Genomic DNA, 23,715 nt, shown 5'->3' with positions numbered 1-23,715 from the left:
ATTCGCCTGACTTTGGCGCAGGCAGCGTGGTTCCAGTTCTCACTCAGTGACGGTGTGAATGTGAGTGCGAGTGGTTGTCTGTGTCTCAATGTGCCCTGCGACTGACTGGTGACCAGTTCAAGGAGTAGTCCACCTTTTGCCTTAAGTCAGCTAGGAAAGGCTCCAGTATCCTGAGTGTTTTTCACTTATGAATCATCACTAGAATGTTTGTAACTTTCCTGGGATGATTTCCCAAAAACTCAACTAGTGGCATTTGGTTAGAACTGTGTGTGTATTGTTCTCCAGTCAGTGAACACGCTTCATGGCAAATCCCAGCTTTTCTGGATGTGGATACCCACATAACAGTCGTAGCAGCGGTTTATGGTAAAAATACCAGTTTATTTCTTGGTCACAAAGTGTTTCTCCCTGTGTCCTTTTAATTACACATTAAATGCACTCACCAGTCATTAAATGTGAGTTTAAGGCATTTGAGGCTCAGTCACACAGTTGCAGTTTCTCACATTGCAGTGTAAAAGTCCAACACAATATAGGTAGCTTAACAGAAAAGAAACTGTGATAAATTCCGCTACATAATAAGGTGATTCTTTGGTTAAATAATTAAAATCAGTTAAGAAATCAGGTCGCATAGCATAACCAGACATAACAAGAGTTTTAGAATACAACTAAAAGCACAACATGCATTACATCATGTTTCTAAAAGCTGTACATGGTTGTAATGTAAGTAGATCAGGATTATGGAGAACAACATGACTGGTATATATAGTATACAGAAGTATGTCAATTACCAGGCATCCACTTACAGTACATTCACACCTGAAAGAAAACATTGTGTATTCAATTCAGAATGCTGCATTGACGGTTGCTTAAAACGGTATGGAGTAACTTCCTGCAATAGGCTATGTGGTGGCTTCACCGTTTCCTTCCTACAGTCTCAAAAGAGTACATAACATAGCAAGGGCTTGATACTATACATTTCATGCATAGGGCCAAATTCCAGCCGTAACCTATGCTTAAGTACAAGTCAAACCACATTCCAGAAAAACAAACACTCACCTCCTTCAACCATGTCACTTGAAAAGTGTGCATCTTTGTTTACAGAGTCTTACGATTCAAGTTTGCATCTGACAACACACAAACATGCCTTGGCCGTTCAGATGTAAATCAGCGATGAGCATTTCCGAGCGTACTGCAGCTAAGGGCTTTTTGAACTGTATACATTACACTTAAAAATATGCATGGTAAATTGTTACCATTTCAATGGTCATATTTAGAACTCATAGTAATTTGTTTGATGTGCACCTGGATTTAAAAGTGGTACATCTGAATCAAAGTGTCGCATGTCATCTCGGGAGTTGTTAAGACCACCTGTGTGCGTTGGGAATCCTTCTGCAGGGGAGAAGGAAGGAGAGTTTTTTTCCACTGACATAGGCCCCGTTTTAAAAGACCCTTCCAGATCCATGTTAACGCAAAATGTTCCAGAGAACAGCTGTCTCTTGTACTGGTCTAGACGCATGAAGATGTCCTGGACTGAAAGAGTGCTGCTACCCATCCAGCTGGCATACAGGCTGGTGGAGCGGATCTGGGATGGGAGGGACTGGTAGTGGTGCAGCTCCAGCTGACAGGAGAATCTGAAGTACATAGCAGTACGAGTAGGGGTGTAACTGTTAAACCAAGTTGTATCCTGTTGTGAATGTAACATGTAACTCAGGAAACATTCCTTTTTAAGTATCACCTGCATGTTACCAATTAACTGACTTTGTTTATAATTTTCAGGGGAGCATTGCAAAGGTCAGCTCTATGATTAGTCCGCCTTATTCCCTACCTATGCCAAGAGCAAGTGTTCAAGGTTTTGTTCTCATCGCAGGTTGTCATTTGTTAATTTGCAGAAAGGATTATGCAAAAAAAGACGAACAATCAGTTGTCATAAAGCTTTGTGGAAGGGTTGCTCATGTGCTGAGCAAGAACCATTAATTGTTGCTCCAAAAACAAAGGCCACTCATTGCCATCTACTGTCTTGTTCTTGTAAGTGCCCACTTTGGTGATTACAGAAACTGCTGTTCATGACATCAGCAAAACAAATACGACACTAAAATTTTTCCAACAATTCAACATAGAATGACCTATTACAATTAGACCTGCATAATCAACACCTGTTTTGTGCTGTTTTAAACCCTTCACAATGTCCAAAGACCCTCAATAATCACCACCATTTTTTACAGAGAAACTTCCAAATAAATGTGACACATCTCCGCTTGCTCAGTTGCTCGTACAAATACTTGAATTAGATATTTTTAACTAAAGCATAATCACAGTCAATATGTGTTGAAAGTACACCTACCGGGCAGAAACATGCTGCGAAATGCTTTTGGAGGCCTGGCGCAGAACATGCTGAAGGACTTTCACCAACTGCTCTTGAATCCACCCGACATCTTCCTGCACATCTGGCAACCACTCTAAAAGTCTGTATATGACATCAAAAACAAATATCAACATAAAAATACTGAATACACCTCTCAATCGATTAACATTTCTAATTGTAATTAATCGCATGATTTTAAATAGGTATCTTGCAAATAATCATGTTTTTTTCGCACATTTCGTATCTGTTCTAAATGTACAACAAACGGATATTTTCTAGCTTTTTATACCGTTAGAAACCTATAAGTGGACAAATATGCGTACCTTGTGAAAATATATTTCTTTTTTGCAACATTTCAAATTCGAGCCCAACATGAAACAGATGAGCACATACTGTAAAACTGTTACTCTAAAACTAAACGCACAACAAAAAGAATCACACATTGTACTTTTAAATACAACAAATACTTCATTTCACAAACAAAAAGCTTTTGTTAATTTTTTCGCTATAGTGACACCTTTTCTAATTGCGTTTATGTATGCTTTCATTTTGTTAATTACTGTACTGATGCACACGAGAATGTGACGCAGTTTTCTGGCGAAAACAGAAGCCAATGATGTTTGTGCAACACATTTACAAAGTGAGTTATGCTCTGGGGTTGCTGAATAAAATACGCCTTACACTTAAAGAGCAAGTAAACGTGCTTTCACACCAAGACGCAAGACAGGGTTACAAAACCACTGCTTAACAACTTTGCTTGAAAAATCACCAGCCTAATCCTAAACACATGTAAAACGCCACTGACAGGTTAACAACAATTGGCATCAAAGTCATGGTCATCATATTTTCAAACAACGAATATCTAAACATACAGATATACAATATCCTTTCTACTCTGTGAAAAACAAGTCATATTAACGCAGTTCAATGACGACTTTCTTCTTCTGGTCTTTTAACTCATGTTGGTGTGGTTTCCTCATGCATGTGCCACACTGCCCCCAAGAGGCCAAGGCACAAACAGCAGGAACAGCACACGAAACAAGGCACACACAAGAGGGGCCTATTAGGGTTGTGTATTAATTGCGCAATAAAAATACATAATAATTTATATAATTCCGTGTATTTTCTCGCTGTTTGATTTTAACCACTAACTTATTGTTCAGAGTCCTTGTATATTTTAGAGATACTTGAAATAAAATGTACTATTATTATTATTATTATTAAAAGCATTTGTGGCGTTGAAGGGAATTTGCATTAATTTCGACAGCTCTAGTAAATACACAAAATTAAAAAAACACATGCATATTTAAAATTTTATTATTTAAGATATGGAGTCAGGGAGCATAAATGTGATGAAGTCTACCAGTACCTGAGAGTCAAAGACAAAGCAGATTCCAGAGGGAGAGTATAGGGAAGCATCATGGCAGATGCCATCCTGAAAGGAAGCAAGTTGCTAAGCGACTGCACCAGGCTCCTTCTCTCTGTGCAGGCCTCAATTAGGGCTGCAGGGGGAGGCAAAGAAGCAAACATTGCTAGCAGTCAAAATACTCCGCAGTATATAAAACTGTCCATGGAAGCTGTGACGAAGCAGTTTTGACAGCAACTAATTGGCCACAATTTTTCATGATTATATATTGACATAGTCAAGAGCTTGTATACAATAATCTGATGGTACCTTTGTGCAGAGTAGGCGGAAGGCGTACAATGATGTGCTCCTCTATTGAGGGATGAACAGTCAATGTTCCTTCGACCGTATGCTTCTTTTCTTCCTCTCCAACACCTTTGGCGTCAGTGTGAACATAGTCGACTTCACCTTCGTGCTCAGCTCTGTTAGCCAGCAGGGCTCTGTCTATGTGAGGGTCGCTGAAATTGATCAGTCCTGAAAAGAAATACAAATAACACCGTTTTCATTCTCATCAATGATTAAAACGAATATTTTTTTTAGTGTGTAGGTTGTACAATTGAGCTATTTAACATATGTTCAGTCCATTATGTAACACAGTAAGCAAGCCAAAACGAGTAGCCATGATGAGCAGTGATTACCCAGTACGGTATATCATGAAGACAAACATTATTGTAATGAACATTTGACTTTCCATTAAACTTTGAAGATGGCTTTAAAAAAATATCTTAATCATGTTGCTATGATTCCTACCATTCTTCTTCAGGAAGTGCAGTGCGTCATTATATCCCTGTTTGCACATGGCTTTCATAACCTAGACACAATCAAAATCAATAAGTTCACTTTAGTTCATGGAATGTGTGTATAGCTTGGGGAAGGAGGCATCAAGTGACCTTACCATTGGATCCGGTGGGAAAAGTGCCCGGGAAATTCTGTAAAGGTTGGTGAGGGTGAACTGGATGCTGGTGTTGGTAAAGCGGAGCTCATGTATGTTGGTGGAGGTGTCTCGTGGACAGATATCACTCTCACCAGAGAACGGGGACACAGTGATGGTGTTTTTCAGCTCATATTGAGGCAAGTTGTCAGAGATTCCCCCATCAACGTATCGCTGCATCAAAGAACAAGAGACACAAATTGTGCTTTAGGATTCAGTAAATAGAGGACCAATGGCTAGATTACTAAATGGTGACATGAACTACGGCTACTTTGGCCAGTGTCATTACCCAAAAGACTACTTGGAAAGATTATTATCCTTCAACAATATCCCTCCATCCATTTTTATCAAAAAGAAATGGAAAATAATAAATGTATTTACACTTTGCTTGACAGCAATCCTGAATTTAAAGGGACTTCGGCACAGGCACTGCTTTATTTCTTTTAGTTAAACTAAGTTGGTTTGATGCATTCCTCTCTAATAATGAGTGTTTTTACTGAGAATGTTGATCATCTAAACAGACCCTATTTGTTTGCTGACATCATTCTTTGAGGCTAGGAGAGGACAGAACAACCCAAAAGGTCCACAAGTTAACACATTCACAACTGGCACTGCCACTCTAAAATGTTGGTCACATGCCCTTTGTACACACAAGTACGTGCGAGCTCGCCAAACTCTATCACAAAGGCCACAGAGGGGAGGGTGCTTGGGAAATGCTATTGCTCAATGACATTTCGTAGAAGGACCTCAGTGCTGCTAAGAAAGTGCGTCAGTGTCCAGAAAAAGACAAATTCAATTTGCCCATTATGAGAAAAAATAAGCACATAATAGCCATTCACAAAAACACTTTTCCAAAGTATCGGACGGCTTTAGCGGGATAACTAAAAAGAGACAATGAACGGAGCAACGTGACAGGATTTGCCAAAAATGATCAAGTGCGGCCACTTCAAACTGAATACAGCACACAAAGATTTTTGAAAATCGGACGATGGCTGCCAAAGAAATTGATGTTTGTCTTTTAAAAAAAATAAAATAAAAAAAAAATAAAAAGGCCTTTTGGGGAATGTTTTTGTGGGATATTGCCTATAGAAAATCAGGTCAGAAAACTCCTTCAAATTAGAGTAAAAAGTACAACTTCATTATTTCTCAACATATCTCCTCGCCGATTCATTTAATCTGCTACTCGGTACCCCTTCTCTGATAAACTGAAAAGTTTCAGTTAAAAATATCCACCAACCACTCGTACGGGCCAAAATTCTGAGATGTCGATTCATTGAAATTACCGTGATGTTTCAAACAGAGTCACTTGTGCTTAAAAACTTACGTAGTGCAAATGAAACATTATTTGTTATGGAGGATTTAAGAGGAGTCACTGATGGTGTAGTGGTACACTCCCTGACTTCGGTGCAGGCAGCGTGGGCTCAGTTCCCACTCAGTGACGGTGTGAATGTGAGTGCGAATGGTTGTCCGTGTCTATATGTGCCCTGCGACTGACTGGCGACCAGTTCAGGGTGTAGTCCGCCTTTCGCCCGAAGTCAGCTGGGATAGGCTCCAGCGCCCCGTGACCCTAACCAGGATAAAATGGATGAAACTAGATGGAATGATGGATTTAAGAGGCGTTTGAAGTGCTCATTCCGTGTTTTTTTTTTTTTAAAGAAAATTTCACAAAGATGGCAGCCACTTGTCACATTGTTAATGAAAGTAAGATGCAATATTAGGCAAAGGAACAAGGCCCGTGCATAACTCCAACGGCTCACGCAAAGGTGCCTTGAGATATGGGTTTAATTTGTTCCGTCATCACACTCGTAGCTCATCACTTCTGTTACTATCTCAAATCATCTTTACCCTTTGAAATGAATGAAAATGCCATCCGATCCATTCCAGCCTCCCATAAAACAACAAATGTTGTAATGCATTTTTAATACAAAAATTGAGCTCTACAATAAAACATACAGTAATGATATAAATTTAACGTAAATAATTAAAATTTTTGCCACTCTTTTTTTGCTTCAATCCAATAGACATTGTGCTGCTCCTTCTGGTGTGTGGCAGTATCATATAGACATTTATATACAGTATATAGCCATCAATCCATTTTCCATACCGCTTAACCTTTACTACGGTTGCAAACTGCTGCTTGTTGTGAAGCGACTTGAGTTCCCTGTAAACATATAGATCCGCTATCTCAAATTTTTGCTCCCAAGCCAAAGCAATAAATTGGCCAAACGACAGCTCGTATCTCAAAAAATTTGGAAATCGGGTCACTCGTATCTCAGACCCCGCTGTACTTAATCTAAAGTTGCTTGAGTTGAATATCGTGGAAAGCTCAATTTCAGTAGTTCAATTAAAAATGTGTAACTCGTATCGATTCACTACCCACAGAGTGAAAAATTTGACATTTTTAATAATTTTGATCATTATGACTAACACAACTTAAGATTCATCAGCTCAACAAATTCGAAATTAAATAAGAAACAATCAAAATGATTTTTAACACAGAAATTAGGAGCTTTTCTTGTTTTTAATGAATCTGTATAATTTCTGATTTCCACTTTTAATTGAACTACTGAAATAGTGAGGCTAAGCGGTAAAGAAAATGGATAGATGGATGGATAAACTAAAGGGGCTTCACTACAACATTCTAATTTATTGAGATACACCCGTATGCTATTTTTTAATGTGCTATTGATTCCTATTGCCTCTCATTATGCATACATCATTTTGATACTTACCACTCCTTGCAGTGTGGGAGGAATAATGCCACAATACACTGGGATGTAGGCACTGCAAACACATGCCTATAGGAAACAAGAAGAAGAAACTTACTACAGTACTACGAGTGGTTCCAAATTTGATTAACTATTAAATTGTCATACAATATGTATTAATAGTCACACCTGCACAATCTCCTCCTTGTTGTTGAAGTGAGATACAAGTACATTTTCTCCATCTGTGACTCTGGTCAGAGAGATTCCCAATCTCCCGTTGGCGATCTGGTGAGAGTCAGCCGGTAGAGTGCGCTGTAACATGAAGCGCACGATCTTCACCAGGTTGAAGGAAGGATGCATTGGACCGAGAAAGCGCTTTCTTGCTTCTTTGGCGACCTCAATGATACTGGCACCAGCCTCTCCTGTATATGCAACATAACAAGGATTGAGATTGCTAAAAATTACATAGCAGTACTGTTCAAGTTACTAAAAAAGTACAGTGGAAACTAACTGCCTTTAGTTCATACAATTTACAATTCTGGAATAAAACACCTCAAGTCACACAAAGGTACAGAGATTCTTTTGAACAGCTATTATGCATGATGTCCAACAAGGTGTGTATATCTCACAAGGCTTCACCATATCAGTCAAAAGTTTAACAATACATTTGTTTAGCTTGTTCTTTATCTTTTTGTGGTACTAGTACCAAAGAATGATACCAGTGACGGCAAAAAGAGAATGTGATGCAAATCATAGAATAGGAAACTCTTTATTTTGCAGCAATGGGGAAGTGATGCACACATCTCTGTTATGGCTCAAAGGAACGATAAATCCACACCAACCACAAAAGAAAAAATTGGATGGCGCATGGGTTGTTTTCTAACTTAAACTAAATTGTATTTCTGTCAACCAAGAGGCCAGTCTGCAGTGAGACAATTTGAGATTGAGCAGTTATGGAATTTATTTCTTAAGTGTTGTGTGTGCATTAAAATCAGTAATTATTTGTTATTGGGCCTCTTAGCTCTGTACTGCACAGTGGTTATCTGCTTGTTTACCAGTGAGGTCCGGCGCACATTGGTTGTATTGTGTCACACCATTTTCTATTGCTGTGTGATAACTTCTAGTAGCTATTCTCAGGTAGTTAAAGATTTATGGACTTGCTAATGTTGACTGTATTACGTAGCAACTTTCTTTATTGTATATTATGATGCAAACTCATAACGTACGATGGCCAGGCTAACGTGAACAATCTAACTTCACTACTTCGCCAACACCCAGATCTTAGTACACGAATGAAGTAAAACATCCATCTCATACCACTTAACCTGCTGCTTATGCTCACTAGTGTCGCGGGTGACCTGGAGCTTATCCTAGCTGACTTTGGGCAAGACCCGGGGTGCACCCTGAATTAGACGCCAGCCTATAGCAGGGCACATATAGTCAAACAAACGTTCACGCTCACATTCACATCCGAGGACAATTTTACATAATCAAAATTCTAACCACTCACTTATAACAAATACGTTTACCTCCAAATGTAAGAAAATTACCTTAACACAGAAAATGTGACATACTTTAAGACTTTGACTCAAGTAATAATCTCCTAGGTAAATAACCAAAGTTATTTTCTGTTATGATACTTGTACTTTTACACGTGCATCGCTTTCAGATAGTGAACTTTATAAAGTCACAAGAGAAACTTTTGAACTAAAGTACATTTCAGAGTATTTTTCCCCTTTCACTTAAATGAGTAGAATAATTACTTCTCTTTTGACCATCGTCTTCATTTTACAGTTTCAATTATCTGTACTTCAACTAAAGTACAGATACAGTGCAGTACAGTTTTTCCACATCTGCAGAAAGACATAATACGAACAGAAAACAAGTGAGGCACTCCAGTCGTGTCTAATAATATTCTATGCTGTTGTCATGGAATAAAGGCGTAGATTTTGCAAGGATAGCTGCCGGGTGTACTTACTCCAGCACTGGTTACAGAGGCCACCCATCATAAATTGTGAGTCGACAATCGAGTGACGTACCAAGGCATACGCCGGTGACCAGCGCGGTGGCGGTGAGCGCTCCGGCTGAAGCCCCATAAATGTGCTTGGCGTTGTGCACCAGGAAAGGAGCCTGCTCCAACAGGCAGCTGGCGACGCCGACATGGTAGATGCCCAGGAAGCCGCAACCTGCGAACGAGATGTTCCATGACGAGTCTAAAGGGAACATAGCGTGCGTTGACAGGCGGGTCGAAGGTCGTCGGCCGGGGCCGGCGAAAACACAATCCTCCCTCCCCGATTTGAGGGGCTAAATAAAGTTTTAAAAAAAACAAAACAAACAAAACAAAAACGGTCCACTGTTGTTTAGTCGGAGTGCCGCTCGTGATTTTGCTAGTGCCTGCTTACATGCTTTGATTAATTTGGCAGCGAACAGCTTTAAGCTCTCTGGCTAGACCGCTTGGTCAACTTTGTCCCAAATAAAACCGCCAAACTCACGTAAAAAAAAAAAAAAAAAAGAAGCAATACAAATATGGTGTAAATGACCTTTTACTCAGGGAATATAACCCCAACAAAATTGCTCCGACACAGCGGTTCAGCCTAGTTTACTGCCAAACACTGTCACGCTTTTATGCACAAGGAGGCGGGCTATAAGTAACTTCTGTGCCCACTCCCAATTGAGAAGGAAACGCACGTTACCAATCAAATTTGACGTATTAACCGTGTGACCAATTACAAGCCGCGGTGCTGTCACTCTAGTGAACGCAATCGTGATTGGATAACTTGCATCACAAACAAACGTCACGTGGAGAGCTAATGTTATCCATCCATCCATTTTCTTTACTGCTTATCCTCACTCGGGTCGCAGGCATGCTGGAGCCTATCCCAGCTATTTTCGGGCGGGAGGCGGGGTACACACTGAACCGGTCGCCAGCCAATCGCAGGGCACATAGAAACAAACAACCATTCGCACTCACATGCGCACCTACGGGCAATTTAGAGTATTCAATGAACCTACCACGCATGTTTTTGGGAGCTAATGTTATGTTATATTTAGTTTGCTAAATGTATTTGTCCACTTGTTTTCATAATTCAGCACGTCTTCATTGTTGACGTTTGGAAAAAACTGTCTTTCCCAACACGAGACATTAGAATAATTTCACTGCACGCAAACAAACAAAAATGTCACCAAAAAAAAAAAAAGCATGAATATTGAAATAATGAAGATCTGGCCTCAATTTACTCACAAACTGAGTGACTCTACTATTGCAATCTGGGTCTGTTTAATTGAACGCAAAGCTGATGTTCTAAAAGGAAGTCATGACTGTGAAGCCCTTTGAGACCCTTTCGTGATTAAGGGCCATAAAAATAAACTTGACTTATTACGTTGTATGAAAGATAACAAGTGGATACATTGTGCTTTCTGCCATCTAGTGGATGAGCATTTAATTGTTCTGCCAGTCACTACACTACACGTCGTTGGCCTAGATAGATGAACACAGACAGTAATGTATTTGTAATTAATAAATCATAATTTTCAGACAAAGTAAATTCGGATCATTCCCCATGGCATGCTAGTGTGCCACGGCACCGTGATTGGCAATTATGGAAATAGAAGAAACAATATTCTTCTGAGTCACTGATGGTGCAGTGGTACATTCGCCTGACTTGACTTGAATGTGAGTGGCTGGTGACCAGTTCAGGGTGTAGTCCACTTTTCGTCCGAAGTCAGCTGGGATAGGCTCCAGCACCCTGCGACCCTGACCAGGATAAGCGGTATTGATGGAATATTCTTTTGATGAGCTATAAATTCATCTGTTTGTGGGGAGTTTTTACTTTGTTGTCATAGCAACAATGATACGCTGTGTTAGAAAACATCACATATTTGAAGAACAGCACAATGTACAAATGTGGCCACTTGGCAAGTGAATTGGTTGTAAAGTCACAGGGAAAGCCTGTTTCACAACAGTGTTGAAATTAAGAATCCCATGCATTCTAGGAGAATGTCATCCCAGTATTTATGATTTGTTTTTCTGGAATGTTCCTTTTAAAATGTTGTTGTGCTGTGATTCAAGTGAGAGCACAATTCCCTAGAGAGGATATTCTCTTGTGCAACAACTTCAGAGTATAGTACGAAAAGTGTGTATTGATTGTTAACAGTCAAACCAAGATTAGATTTGACTAAAACAAAAACAACATCGGATTCACATGACAGTTCTTTTTTATTCTGTACGATATCATAGTACATGAAATTTTAAGACACTTTACATTTTAACATACTGTCTCTGTATAGAAAAAAACCTCTCTTGAAAGTGTGCCGTTGGTCAATATGATAATTGCACAGTGAGTATTAATTAATGTAGGGGGTCATAAGGACCTCAGACAGCAAATCAACCAATGTGTAAAGTTTAACCTGGCCATTGTTAATCTGGTAACTGCTTTAGTTTAGATGGTTATTTAATCTATAAAAAAACATGAAAGCAGAAAAAGTATTGCCCTCCCCCTTCTCACAATCTTATATTTTTGCATGGCTTCCCCACTTTAATGGTTAGGATCATCAAACAAATGTAAATATCAGACAAATATAACCCAAGTGAACTTAAAATGCAGTTTTTAAATGGTGATTTCAGTTATTAAGGAAACAAAAACTATTCAAAGTTACCTGGACTGTCTGATATTTACATTTGTTTGATGCTCTTAAAGATTACAGCGGGGAAACTATGCAAAAAATCTAAGAATTCTTAAAGGGGGCCATCACTTTTTCACGGCACTGTAATTGTATTGGTGAATAGAAATGTAAATTTAAAACGGCACTGTATGTATTCACATCACACTGTATCCATTTCATAACACTGTACCTTTTTAATGAAACTAGATTACAATATTATCAATATTCTTAACAAATGTATGTACTTTTTTTTTTTTTGCGAAGAGAAAGGACACGTTTTTTTTTTTTTAAATTATGCTGATATAATTATTATTACCAATGGACTAACCACAGGTCAGTAGGTTAAATGAACCTCGCATCCCATGTGTGAATTTAACTAAACCGAAATAAAAAGAATGCCAGGTGTTCTGCGATAGAACATTGGCACATTGTGCTGCATTCGGTTGCACACAGCGCCGTACAATCACAGCAAGGGAACTGGGAATAACCTTTCACAGGTGACAATATATTTTTGGACCTTTTTTAAGTTCTGTATTGATAGCACACGCTTTGGAGTTGACAACAACAGTAAACCTTGTGAAAATTGATTGACAAATGCGCAAGGTCCGACATAATTTCAATGTCCAAATTGTCCATGCTTTGGCTTTGATGGAAACGGCGACCCTCCCAACATGGCTATCACTAAGGCACGTCGTTTAGCTGGCCTGCTACAGTGCGTCAATGTTATTTTTCTCTTCATATCTGCGTGCACAGCCACCAAACTGACCTTTACCATATGAAGTCCCGCCTTCAGTTGAAACTTTCGCGGCGTCCGCAACGATACGTTCGTTTTTATCTCATCCCGAGCCAGGCGGGCGGACATTTCCGCTTTGTCGCTTTTCAACTGAAGTCCACGTTTTAACGCTTCTTACGGGTACGCAAAACGAGCAATCGTTAAAGTGACGTAGAAGATTTGACTTTTTTGACCCAGTTGAATTTGAGGAAGTCTAAACCGAGAGTCACCCAGTCAGGGTTGTTTTGAAAAATAGGGTAAAAAAAATTATTGTTACAAAATAATAAGATAACAACACCTTATACCTTGAGCCGAATTGTGATATTGAAGTCCATTGTTGACATAACTCATAGACGTAACTCACGGCTAAAAGTCGCGTTTATATTGTACTGGCTATGGGTATCATTCGGTGAAATATCAAGAACGAACTGGTATCATGTATTTGTCTCAGTACTGTGTTTTATCACTTGTTAGCATGTCCGGACGTATTCGACGTACACATACATGAAGCCGATAAGACAACTCGGCCACATCACTAGACTTTGCTTACTGTCAAGTGTAGTAAAGCGTCTTTAATGGAGAAAAGCAGCGAGGAAGAGAACGCCAATGATGAAGATGGAGATAAAGCTGATGGTTGCAGATTGGAAGATGAGCATTGTGCAGTGACACCTACATGCAGAGGGGAAGAAGTAGATTCTTCTCAAATTTTGGGGAAGGACTGGGAACTTGTGGACAATGGGCAGCTGGAATCAGAGAGGGCAGTCGGAGTGCAGAGACATAGTGATGAGAGTGATGCTGTCTCTGTGTCACCCTCCTGCTTCATGGATAACTGCAGTCGTTCCATATCCAGCCTTTTGTCCTCAAGCACTGCTTTTTCGTCCTCCTCCTCCTGTGTGTTGTGTCTCACACCACCCCTACCTCCCTCTGTGGAGCTCTCAGCTGTGTTGACTGATACCAGGTTGACCCTGGATGTCTACTTGGGGGGAGCATCTGCACTGTCACTGCTATGGAGTTCCATTCCAGGGCGCCTCAGGGGGCTCCGGTACCTCAGACTTGGTTCTGAGGATAAACATGCATTGGATGCTGCACTGGGTGTCCTCCCATATTTGACAGAACTACGCTCGCTTGCCATACGAGGTACTTACTGTACATTTCTCATTTACTAGATCCTTACACAGTCGTCCCTCGCCATGTCACAGTTCACTTTTTGCAGTCTCACTGTATTGTGGATTTTTAAATTATATTTTGTATTGAAGATTTATCGTTATATCGTGGGATTTTGTGGTGATCTTATCTCTACACAGATACACAAAAATAAGTGTTAGCCAGGAGGAAAGAGTGTGTAAAAGAATGAGAGAGAATCTCCAAAGTTTAGGATTATTTCACTGCTGTAGTCGAAGACAAGAGTTTTTTGTAACAATTTTGACTCTTACACAATATATAAAGAGAGCCATTATAACTATCCATCCATCCACTTTCTGTACTGCTTATCCTCACTGAGGTCACGGTTGTACTGGAGCCTATCCCAGTTGACTGGGCGAGAGGTGGGGTCTCCAGACAATCGCAGGGCACATATAGATAAACACCCATTCACACTTGCACCTACAGACAATTTAGAGTCATTAACCTAGAATGTATGTTTTTGAAATGTGCCGAGAAACCGAATTACCCGCAGAAAAACCACACAGGCATGGGGAGAACATGCAAAATATATACAGATTGGCCGGAGCCTGGATTTGAACACACAACCTCTGAACTGTGAGGGGGACATGCTAACCAGTTGCCCACCTTGCCAATATAAACAATGGAAAACTAGGGGCAGCACTCAGTGCCTTCTTCTGTAGTTTTCCCAGGGTATTCTGGCTTTCTCACACATTCCTGGGATATGCATGCTAGTTTAATTGAAGACTAAATTGTCCTTACTTGTGAAGGTGAAATTTTGTCTACCATGTGATTAGTTGGTAACCCAAAGTCAGCTGGGCTAGGCTCCAGTAAACCCATCATGCTAACAACGAAAGGCGCTATACATAATGGACGGATAGTGTATGATAAGTTATTTCCACTGACATCTTCTTGGTAGAATGTAGTTGTGTATGTAATTAAGTTGATTTAGTTGTGTTTTTCAAATTGGTCTAAGAAGCATGACTAAGACCGTATGTCACAGTACATTTAATTTGTGATTTGAATGTTATCATTATTCATTGCACTTTTCCTCCTCACTCTCAACAGTAATCTTCTCTGATGGTGTTGCAAAAAATCAGAAAAAAAGGCACAGCAAAACTCACTGAGTCTCACAAAATTACCTGATGTCTTGTGTGATGTCACATGTGATGATTTAAAGTCCAAGTTCAGTTTGACTTTTGAGGTATATTTTTCCTGAAAATGTTGGTTGCGCTACGAATTGCACATTTTTTGGGGCATCCTGTACTCTAAAGAGTCACAAAAAACTTTTTTATTAAAGGCATATTTCATTACATTGCTCGGGTTTATCTAATGAAATGTTAGTTTTAAAAGTTTTTATCTCTACTTTAAGGGCACTGTTTTTATGACGCACAAGGAACCCCGCTGCCTGGCCTCCTCACCACTTTGCCCACATCCCTTGTCTCCCTCTCTCTTCTGGTGCACGTGGATCTCTCCTTCAACCAGCTCTCCGTCCTTCCATTGTGTCTTCTCAACTTACCTGGATTGTCCGCCTTGCTGCTGTGTCATAACTGCTTCTCAGAGCTGTCCCCTGATATAGGCCAGCTGTCCAGCCTCAACTATCTCTCCCTCATTGGAAACAAGCTGGTTTCCCTCCCAGCGAGTTTAGGCCAGCTAAAAGAACTACAGACACTGGATGTTTCAGGTAACCACCTTGAGGAGCTGCCGAATGAAATTGGTTACCTGGGAGAGCTTGTTAAGCTCGAACTGTCCCAAAACAAGCTGAAGAGGCTACCAGAAACCCTGGGTATGAGTGTAATGAATTGGTCTGTCCATAATTTGTGGGAGGCAAATGAAAGCGATAATCAGATAAGTCACTTGTCCTTTCTGGTGCCCAGGCTCTCTCCATTCCCTGAGGGAGCTCCTCATCTTCAGCAATGACCTCCGCTTCATACCACCTTGTCTGAATGAACTGCCTCTGCTGAAAATAGATGTTCGTGACAATCCTCTGGGGCAACTGCCAACTCTTCCACCTCTTCCCCCTGCACCTGGTGAGCAAGGGGAAAGAGGGTTCAATACTGCCTCCATCCATTTTCTACCGCTTATCCAAGGTCGGGTCGCGGGAACGGGTTTGCCGCCACGACAGGCCCGACCACCTTACGGCCACAGCTCCGGTCGGCCGCCTCAGCAATGGAGGCGCGGAACATGGTCCCCCGCCTCCCCCGGAACATGAGCAAAGTTCTGTCAGAGGTGGGAGTTGAAACTCCTTCTGACTGGGGATTCAGCCAGACGTTCCCAGCAGACTCTCACAATATGTTTGGGCCTGCCACGTCGGACCGGCTTCTTCCCCCAACATCGGAGCCAACTCACCACCAGGTGGTGATCAGTTGACAGCTCCGGCCCTCTCTTCACCCGAGTGTCCAAGATATGCGGCCGCAAGTCCGATGACATGACCACAAAGTCGATCGTCGAACTGTGACCTAGGGTGTCCTGTTGCCAAGTGCATGTGTGGACACCCTTATGCTTGAACATGGTGTTCGTTATGGACAATCCGGGCACAGCCCAAAGGGGTAACGTGGGTCCCCCTTCCCATGGGCTCACTACCTGTGGGAGGGGCCATAGGGTTCGGGTGCAGTGCGAGCTGGGCAGTGGCCGAAGGCGGGGACCTTGGCGATCCGATCCCCGGCTACAGAAGCTGGCTCTAGGGACGTGGAATGTCACCTCTCTGACAGGGAAGGAGCCCGAGCTGGTGTGTGAGGTCGAGAAGTTCCGACTAGATATAGTCGGACTCGCCTCGACGCACAGCTTGGGCTCTGGTACCAGTCCCCTCGAGAGGGATTGGACTCTCTTCCACTCTGGAGTTGTCCACGGTGAGAGGTGCCGAGCAGGTGTGGGTATACTTATTGCTCCCCGGCTCAGCGCCTGTACGTTGGGGTTCACCCCGGTGGACGAGAGGGTAGCCTCCCTCCGCCTTCAGGTGGGGGGACGGTTCCTGACTGTTGTTTGTGCCTATGCACCAAACAGCAGTTCAGAGTACCCACCCTTTTTGGAGTCCTTGGAGGGGGTGCTGGAGAGCGCTCCCGCTGGGGCCTCCATCGTTCTGCTGGGGGACTTCAATGCTCACGTGGGCAATGACAGTGAGACCTGGAAGGGCGTGATTGGGCGGAACGGCCCCGCCGATCAGAACCCGAACGGTGTTCTGTTATTGGACTTCAATACTGCCTCAATATACTTATTGTTTTGTCAACAAATGCTTTATGTACATGTGTTCATTGACGTTTAGTTAGTCACTCTAATGTGGAACTGTCTTCTGCTCAGATGAAGCACTACCTAATATTCCTGAGTTGCATCTGCTATTCAATCAGCACAGGTATTGCATAGATATGTTTGTTCTATGATTTGATGTTTTTTCACTTAATGTATGACAATAAACATAATTTTTCTCCTTTGACTATTCAGTTTTAGTGTTACGTCTGCTGGATGTCATGTGTTTCTGCCAGGGGGGGCGCAGCTGCTGTTCCCCCCGGGGTGCCTGTCTACACTGACAACTCTGGAGTGGGCCGAGAGGAGACCACAGCGAAAGTTTGTGTTGCTCGAGGAGCATGATATTCTCCTCAGCCGTCCACTGGAACTTCGTCCTCATGGGATTAGATTTCTTAAGGTGCTGCACATTGAATAGAATTTTCTTACTTAAAAATCTGCTTCATGTAAAGACAAAACCTTTCTTGCAGCCAGTAGAAGTATGTATAGCACATCACCGCAAAAAATGGAAGGAGGTGGTGGTACGGAAGTATGATGGAAACTCGTGGAGGACTTTGCCTACTTCTCTCAGGAAAGGATGTGAGAGACACACCATTTCCTCCTTGGGGCGTCCAGCCAGGGTAAAAAAATAAATAAATCACATAAATCCCATTATGTGGCAAGCAAATATTGTAATGTATTGTGTGTCTGTAGCTGGCCTGCTGTTCTGTGAGCCAGTTCTCCTGGTTTATTTTGGTGGCTCGTCCAGTGAGAGACAGCTGCTCAGTTTCACCAGCGGGAGCCTTTTTAGTGTCCAGCACTGACCCTGGAGTCAAGCTTCACTTCCCTCCAGACTCCACCAATCAAACCCGCACTATAACTTTACAGGTAGTCATAGTATTGTGTATTAGTTGCTGTAGACATGGACAAGATACAGTATACAGGGTGTTCCAAAAGTCACAGTACACTTCCTTTTTGTTTAGGACATTCAAAGCAGCAGACATTTTTCTGTACCCTTCCACAGATCTGTGGCTTGAGACAATCCTGTCTCTGAGGTCTTCAGACGATAACTTCAAATTCATGCTTGATATGTAACCTGCACTGTCAAATATTCAAACATCTAAAGAATGATGAGTGAAAACAGGATGCACCTGTGCTCAATGTTGAGCTTCATGGCAAAGGTTGTGAATAGATGTGCTGTCTTATTTTTTTAAATACATTACATACACATACATTTTTCCATGTTGTCAGTATGGGTATGTTGTGTGTGGAATTTTTAGGGGAAAAATAAATGTACAGTGATCCATTGTTGATTACGACTGTAACCTAAAATGTGGAACAAGTGAAGGGCTGTGAATACTTTCCGGGTGCAACAAAATAAACTTTTGTGTTGTTCCTCTGTCATAGGTGCTGCAGGTGTCTGTGTCAGAGGTACAGGCACTATGCGGTGATCCACAGGCAAGTGTCAGCCCTCTCCTCTGCCTCTCACAAACTCCAAGTTTGCATTTTCTTCAGCCAATCAAAGTTCAGGTTCCACTGCCACCAGGGGTAACAGGTAAAATCTGCTCGTTACAATTTAGAAGGTTATGTTTTTATTTGCCTGGGTTGTGTTTATTTCTTCTTTTTGTGTATAAAATCCTAGCATGATTTAAAAATATATATATATATTACAGATTTGTTCAATTATGGCTTGGTATTCTTTCAAGGATGTCCCCCATATTATTTTGATAGTGCCTATCTCCACGATAAAGAAAATCAGGGTCAGAAGGTCCAGCGTTGATCCAGAGCAAGCATCTGCATCTCAATTTAACATGAGAACTCCATTTTGACATTCAGATTATTATTCTTATAAGCATCTTCATTTATTGTTTTTGTAAAATATTTCTTCTTAATATTGATGTTGGGTCTGTCTACAGGTCACACAGTTGATAAGTCATGTTTGTATCTGCTCCATGGAGACCCCACTGCCCAAACCTGGACAGACATCACATCACAAGTGTCTCTCTATGTCACCCATTTGTATGCCATTTTCTATATTACACATTTCTCCTGGTAAGTATCTGTAATGAACTCTAAATATGCACATGTTTTAAATTTTAGTTTCATTTTAGTGTTACATCTTTGTTTTCTCCATGTGATCACAGGTACTGGCTGTGGTACAGGACTCAGAGTTGTGTTAGTGGCATGGTAAGAAAGGTCTACCAAAGGCTAAAGCAGTTTAAAGTCCAATTCATGGTCCTCCAGCGGAAAACGGATCCTTCACAAGTCCTGCTGCAGTGTTTACCAGCTAACAAGGTTGGTGTTTGTGTGTGTTCACTTGGTGTTGAATTTTAACTACAGTAAATTGGACACTGCTGCTGTTTTGTTAATATCCCCTGAGACTTGAAATTGCTAATGAAAGCAAAACTGATGGTGCAAAAAAAAAATAAAAAATCACTGCACAGAGACCGTGTGTGTGGTGAAGACTTTCATTTCTGTAAAATGTGTTTTCATATTTGATCTTGGGTGTGAATCATTGTAACTACTCTTTGGGATGGTTCCTTCCCAGGCGGAAGACAGAGTACTGTCACTGTCAGAACAGTATGATGGACCACAGCCTTCAGACCTGTGTGACCTTTTGGAAGGAGAGCAGTTCTTTGCCGGCTTTGAGAGAGGCTTAGAAATCTGCACAGGTCAGAAGTCCCATTTTATTAACTATCACAAATCAATATGTTCACAGCTAGATTTTCAATTTTTGGGATGTTCTATTGTGATATAATCGACTTGTAATTGCTTTTCAAGCATTGCTGAGATATTGGTTTCTTTGTCTCACCAGACAGACCAGACTGTGTTGGGGGAAGACTGTGTTTTGTGTTTTACTCCAGCCTGAAGAATCTGAAGGAGGTTTACATCTCTCCTGCGAAGGGCCTCCGGTGTCCAGTGAGGGGCGAAGTAAGACAATTTTCTTAATAGCCAAGTAAGCACAGTGGCTGAAAATATCCATTACATGAACATTATAAAAGCCCATTTTCCAATACAAACAAGTCTTTTGATTAATATTATTTATTTGTTATTATTTATTTTTATTATTATTATTTATTACTTGTTCAAACTACACCTGCATGAATGGACCACTTCCATTTTAAGATTCACTTTCTTTGTTCATTGTTTTTCGATGATGAAGATAGTGTTCAAAGATCAACCTGAAAATGTACCTTTTATAAATGTGTTCCAGGTCTCGTTTTACAGAGGGGAGATTCCCAGTGGTTTGCCAGAGGAAGTAGTGAGGAAGAGGAAAGGACATGACAGTCAATGGCTTGCCACTTTACCGCTAAGACTTCCTGTGAGTTAAACATTTTAGGTTGACACATTTTTTTTCATAATCTAATGTAATTCAACATACTAATGTTTTTTTGTACATTATTTTATTGTGACAATGAGATTAATATCCCAGACACGTTATGTCTACCTGCACAATCAATACTAATGCAAGCGTTGTCATTAGTATTGTCATCAGTATACTGTAGATATAGAATATTGTAGCTGTGGATTATACTTGTGCAGAATTGTAGTACAGTACTGGGAGATGTTTCTAATACTTAGTCCATAATACAGCTAAATAAAGTAACCAAAATATTTGATTGTACAGTGGTGCCTCAACATACAAGTGACCTGACTTCCGAATCTTTCGAGATATGAGCCGTCGATCAGCCGAGTTTTTGCTTTGACTTGCAAGGCCAAACTTGAGACACGAGTGCTGTATGGTGGCAGGCGGTTCCACTCACTTCACAACAAGCAGCAGTTTGGCAGTTATTAAAATAATCTTCGAAAAAGAAGAATCAAGCTGTTGATTGCCACTACTGGATGGAGTTAACTGTCAAACTAACCATAAAACAAAGAGAATTACACGTGTTTTTGAAACACCCACATGGCTTCCCTAAAGCATATGATAGAAACCACCATGGACTAACAATGAACATTACACACACACACAAAAAAAAATTTACCCGCCAAGGGTGTTTCAATTTTTTTTAAGCTGTGGACACGAGATCCATTACTCCGGAGAAGTTACGAAGAGACGGTGACGTGCCGTATTCTGCAGAAGACGCGAGCCATTCAGGCTAATGGAATGTGGAGGATTTGCACAACAGTAGATCTGCTTTAAGTCGCATAACATTAAAGAAGAACTGCAGATTATGTGGGGGTGCAAATGTTGGTATTGTGTGTTTGTCCAAATACCATAGTGTTGAGTGCAAGTTTTCTTATAAAGACATCCATGCATCCATCCATCCATCTTCATCACCGCTTATCCGGGTTAGGGTCATGGGGCGCTGGAGCCTATCTCAGCTGACTCCGGGGGAAAGGCGGACTACACCCTGAACTGTTCGCCAGTCAGTCGCAAGGCACACGTAGACACGGACAACCAATGGCACTCACATTCACACCGTCACTGAGTGGGAACTGAACCCATGCTGCCTGCACCAAAGTCAGGCGAGTGTACCACTACAGCATCAGTGACTCTTATAAAGACATGTAAAACGAAAGTTTGAGGAACGTAACCAGAGACAGACAGGAAGGTGGGGGGAGGGGTATAGAGAGAGAGAGAGAGAGAATTTAAAGGCACAGCAGTGTGTGAGTGTGAGACTTTTAGCTTGATTACACTTCATAAAACAGTTAAGATCTTCTAATATCTATAATATCAGTTAATATCTTGAAATTCTCTTTTATTAATATATTTTACAATATCTGCGATTGGCTGGCGACCAGTTCAGGGTGTACCATGCCTCTTGCGCGAAGATAGCTGGGATAGGCTCCAGCACGCACGCGACCCTAGAGAGGATAAGGGGTACAGAAAATGGATGGATGGATGGATTTTACAATATACTGCTAGACTAGAAATGTGAAAAATTTGTTTTGGGGGGACTGGAACTGATGATTTGCATTTTCATTTCCATTCATTTTAAGGGGGAAATATGTTTTGAGATAAGAGCATGGTAATGGAACAAATTAAACTTGTATCTTAGGCGCCACTGTATTATGATGCAGTGCAGTTCTAAATGAAGGTAAAGTGTTACATGAATATCTCTCAGAATTGAACATTATCATATCTTAAAGGCTCCACTTTTAATATATCTTGTATTGGCTGTTCTTTTATTTTTCAGGGGTAATATGGTTGTGGTTATGTATTTAATATCACTGAAATACATATGTGTATTGCTGTTCCATGTTGATTGGATTTGCTTTTTTTAATGCTCTGCTCATCTGAAACAGTTCACACATATTACCTCTTCTCTGCTGTTTTGGTAGGCGCTAGATGCTGATAACAAATACATAATGGAAGAGCTCCAGCTTCCTCCTCTGAACCTCGGAGATCCTGAGAGCGGCTACCTGACAGAAGCTAATCTGCTGTCCATCTCCCTCCAGATTGGACAGGATTGGCGCATTATTGGGATCAATCTCGGTTTAAGCTACCAGGAGTTAGACCGCATCCAATACAAATACAGGTTTGTATTGGCAAACAAACAAAAGTCCAGGACTGTGAATCTAATCATAGTGGAAATACTCAGCTTGTCTGGTTTGGTTTATATCAGTGAATTTCTAACTAGGTCTTCTTCACTTGTGTTTACAGTGGACCCCCGATACTAGTGGTTCGATACCCGCGGATTCACCTATTTGCAGATTTTTTTTTCCTGTTCCCCCCATTTATTTTATTTTTTTTCAATGTATGTATTTTTTTTTCTTTTTTCTTTTCTTTTTTTCTGGGGGAAAACAACCGCGAAAACACTTATTGGCTATTTATAACCGCTTATTCAATCATTTTTGGGTCTTAAAAAAAAAATTAAAAGCAATTATAATGGGTGTCAATTATCTGTGGATTTTTCGCAGGAGACAGCCTGATGCAAGGAAGGTGGGGGGTGGGATAGAGATGGAGAGAGAGACTGAGAGAGAGAGATAGAGAGAGTCCCTATCACCTGCAAATAGCGGGTGTCCGCTGTAATAAAATAAATAAGTAGAAAGGAAATACAAAATATGTAGTAGCCATGGATGCGCATCATAACAATTACTACATGTAGGGCAAAGGGGTAATTTGAACCTAACATGGAAATGTATTGCCACCCTCATTTGATCCTCTTAATTCATATAATTAGACATCTTTTAAAACCATATCAGGATTAACATGTAAAAGGTAAAATGGTGGCGTACGTTTCAATGTTAGTGTAGCTAAAAGAGGGCAAGATGTGAGATGTAATGTGACTGCAGTGGGAGAGAAATGGTAGGGAATTTTGATTGTTTTAATCTGCGCAGTTAGATGCTGCTAAGCCATCTGGGACATTGCAGGAGATTACACACATAGGCTGATGCTCATCTCCCCCCCCCCCCCCCCCCCCCCCCCCTCAGCTTTCTCCTCTTGCTCACGTAACACATTCTGCAGGCATACAAGCAAAATAAACTTTTGATGTGATGGCTGTGATTTAGCATGCTCGATATTTACAAAATCATTCAGCACGTTGTAAATCA

The 23,715-nt window shown here is 41.0% G+C and overlaps 2 protein-coding genes across 3 annotated transcripts in view; one reads left to right on the top strand and one right to left on the bottom strand.

Annotated features, from left to right (window-relative positions):
- Positions 1–352: 352 nt before the first annotated feature.
- pnpla2 (patatin-like phospholipase domain containing 2) lies at positions 353–10,015 on the bottom strand. The gene is made up of 9 exons (XM_061774632.1): positions 9,443–10,015; positions 7,593–7,825; positions 7,428–7,493; positions 4,660–4,869; positions 4,515–4,575; positions 4,035–4,238; positions 3,729–3,861; positions 2,339–2,461; positions 353–1,628 (listed from the first exon to the last, which is right to left on the bottom strand). The coding sequence occupies exons 1-9, from the start codon at positions 9,627–9,629 to the stop codon at positions 1,268–1,270; spliced, it is 1,578 nt and encodes a 525-aa protein (XP_061630616.1). The 5' UTR covers positions 9,630–10,015; the 3' UTR covers positions 353–1,267.
- Positions 10,016–12,701: 2,686 nt separating this feature from the next.
- Positions 12,702–23,715, top strand: part of pidd1 (p53-induced death domain protein 1) — a 13,047-nt gene continuing 2,033 nt past the window's right edge. The window contains exons 1-14 of one of the 2 annotated variants that reach the window (XM_061774621.1): positions 12,702–13,974; positions 15,371–15,784; positions 15,876–16,028; positions 17,296–17,347; positions 17,437–17,638; positions 17,709–17,858; positions 17,932–18,105; positions 18,625–18,772; positions 19,134–19,269; positions 19,362–19,512; positions 19,766–19,889; positions 20,033–20,148; positions 20,432–20,539; positions 22,621–22,700. In XM_061774621.1, the coding sequence (XP_061630605.1) occupies positions 13,413–13,974; positions 15,371–15,784; positions 15,876–16,028; positions 17,296–17,347; positions 17,437–17,638; positions 17,709–17,858; positions 17,932–18,105; positions 18,625–18,772; positions 19,134–19,269; positions 19,362–19,512; positions 19,766–19,889; positions 20,033–20,148; positions 20,432–20,539; positions 22,621–22,700 (2,570 nt within the window). In that variant the 5' untranslated portion in view covers positions 12,702–13,412. Of the gene's footprint in view, positions 13,975–15,370; positions 15,785–15,875; positions 16,029–17,295; positions 17,348–17,436; positions 17,639–17,708; positions 17,859–17,931; positions 18,106–18,624; positions 18,773–19,133; positions 19,270–19,361; positions 19,513–19,765; positions 19,890–20,032; positions 20,149–20,431; positions 20,540–22,503; positions 22,701–23,715 lie in introns of both variants that reach the window. The other variant, XM_061774620.1, reaches the window with a different exon arrangement.

Source organism: Phyllopteryx taeniolatus, chromosome 5 (genome assembly GCF_024500385.1).
Source record: "Phyllopteryx taeniolatus isolate TA_2022b chromosome 5, UOR_Ptae_1.2, whole genome shotgun sequence".
In the NCBI taxonomy this organism is placed as follows: Eukaryota; Metazoa; Chordata; class Actinopteri; order Syngnathiformes; family Syngnathidae; genus Phyllopteryx; species Phyllopteryx taeniolatus.
Note: the sequence above shows the minus strand (reverse complement) of the source record. Positions and strands in the feature narration are given on the sequence as shown.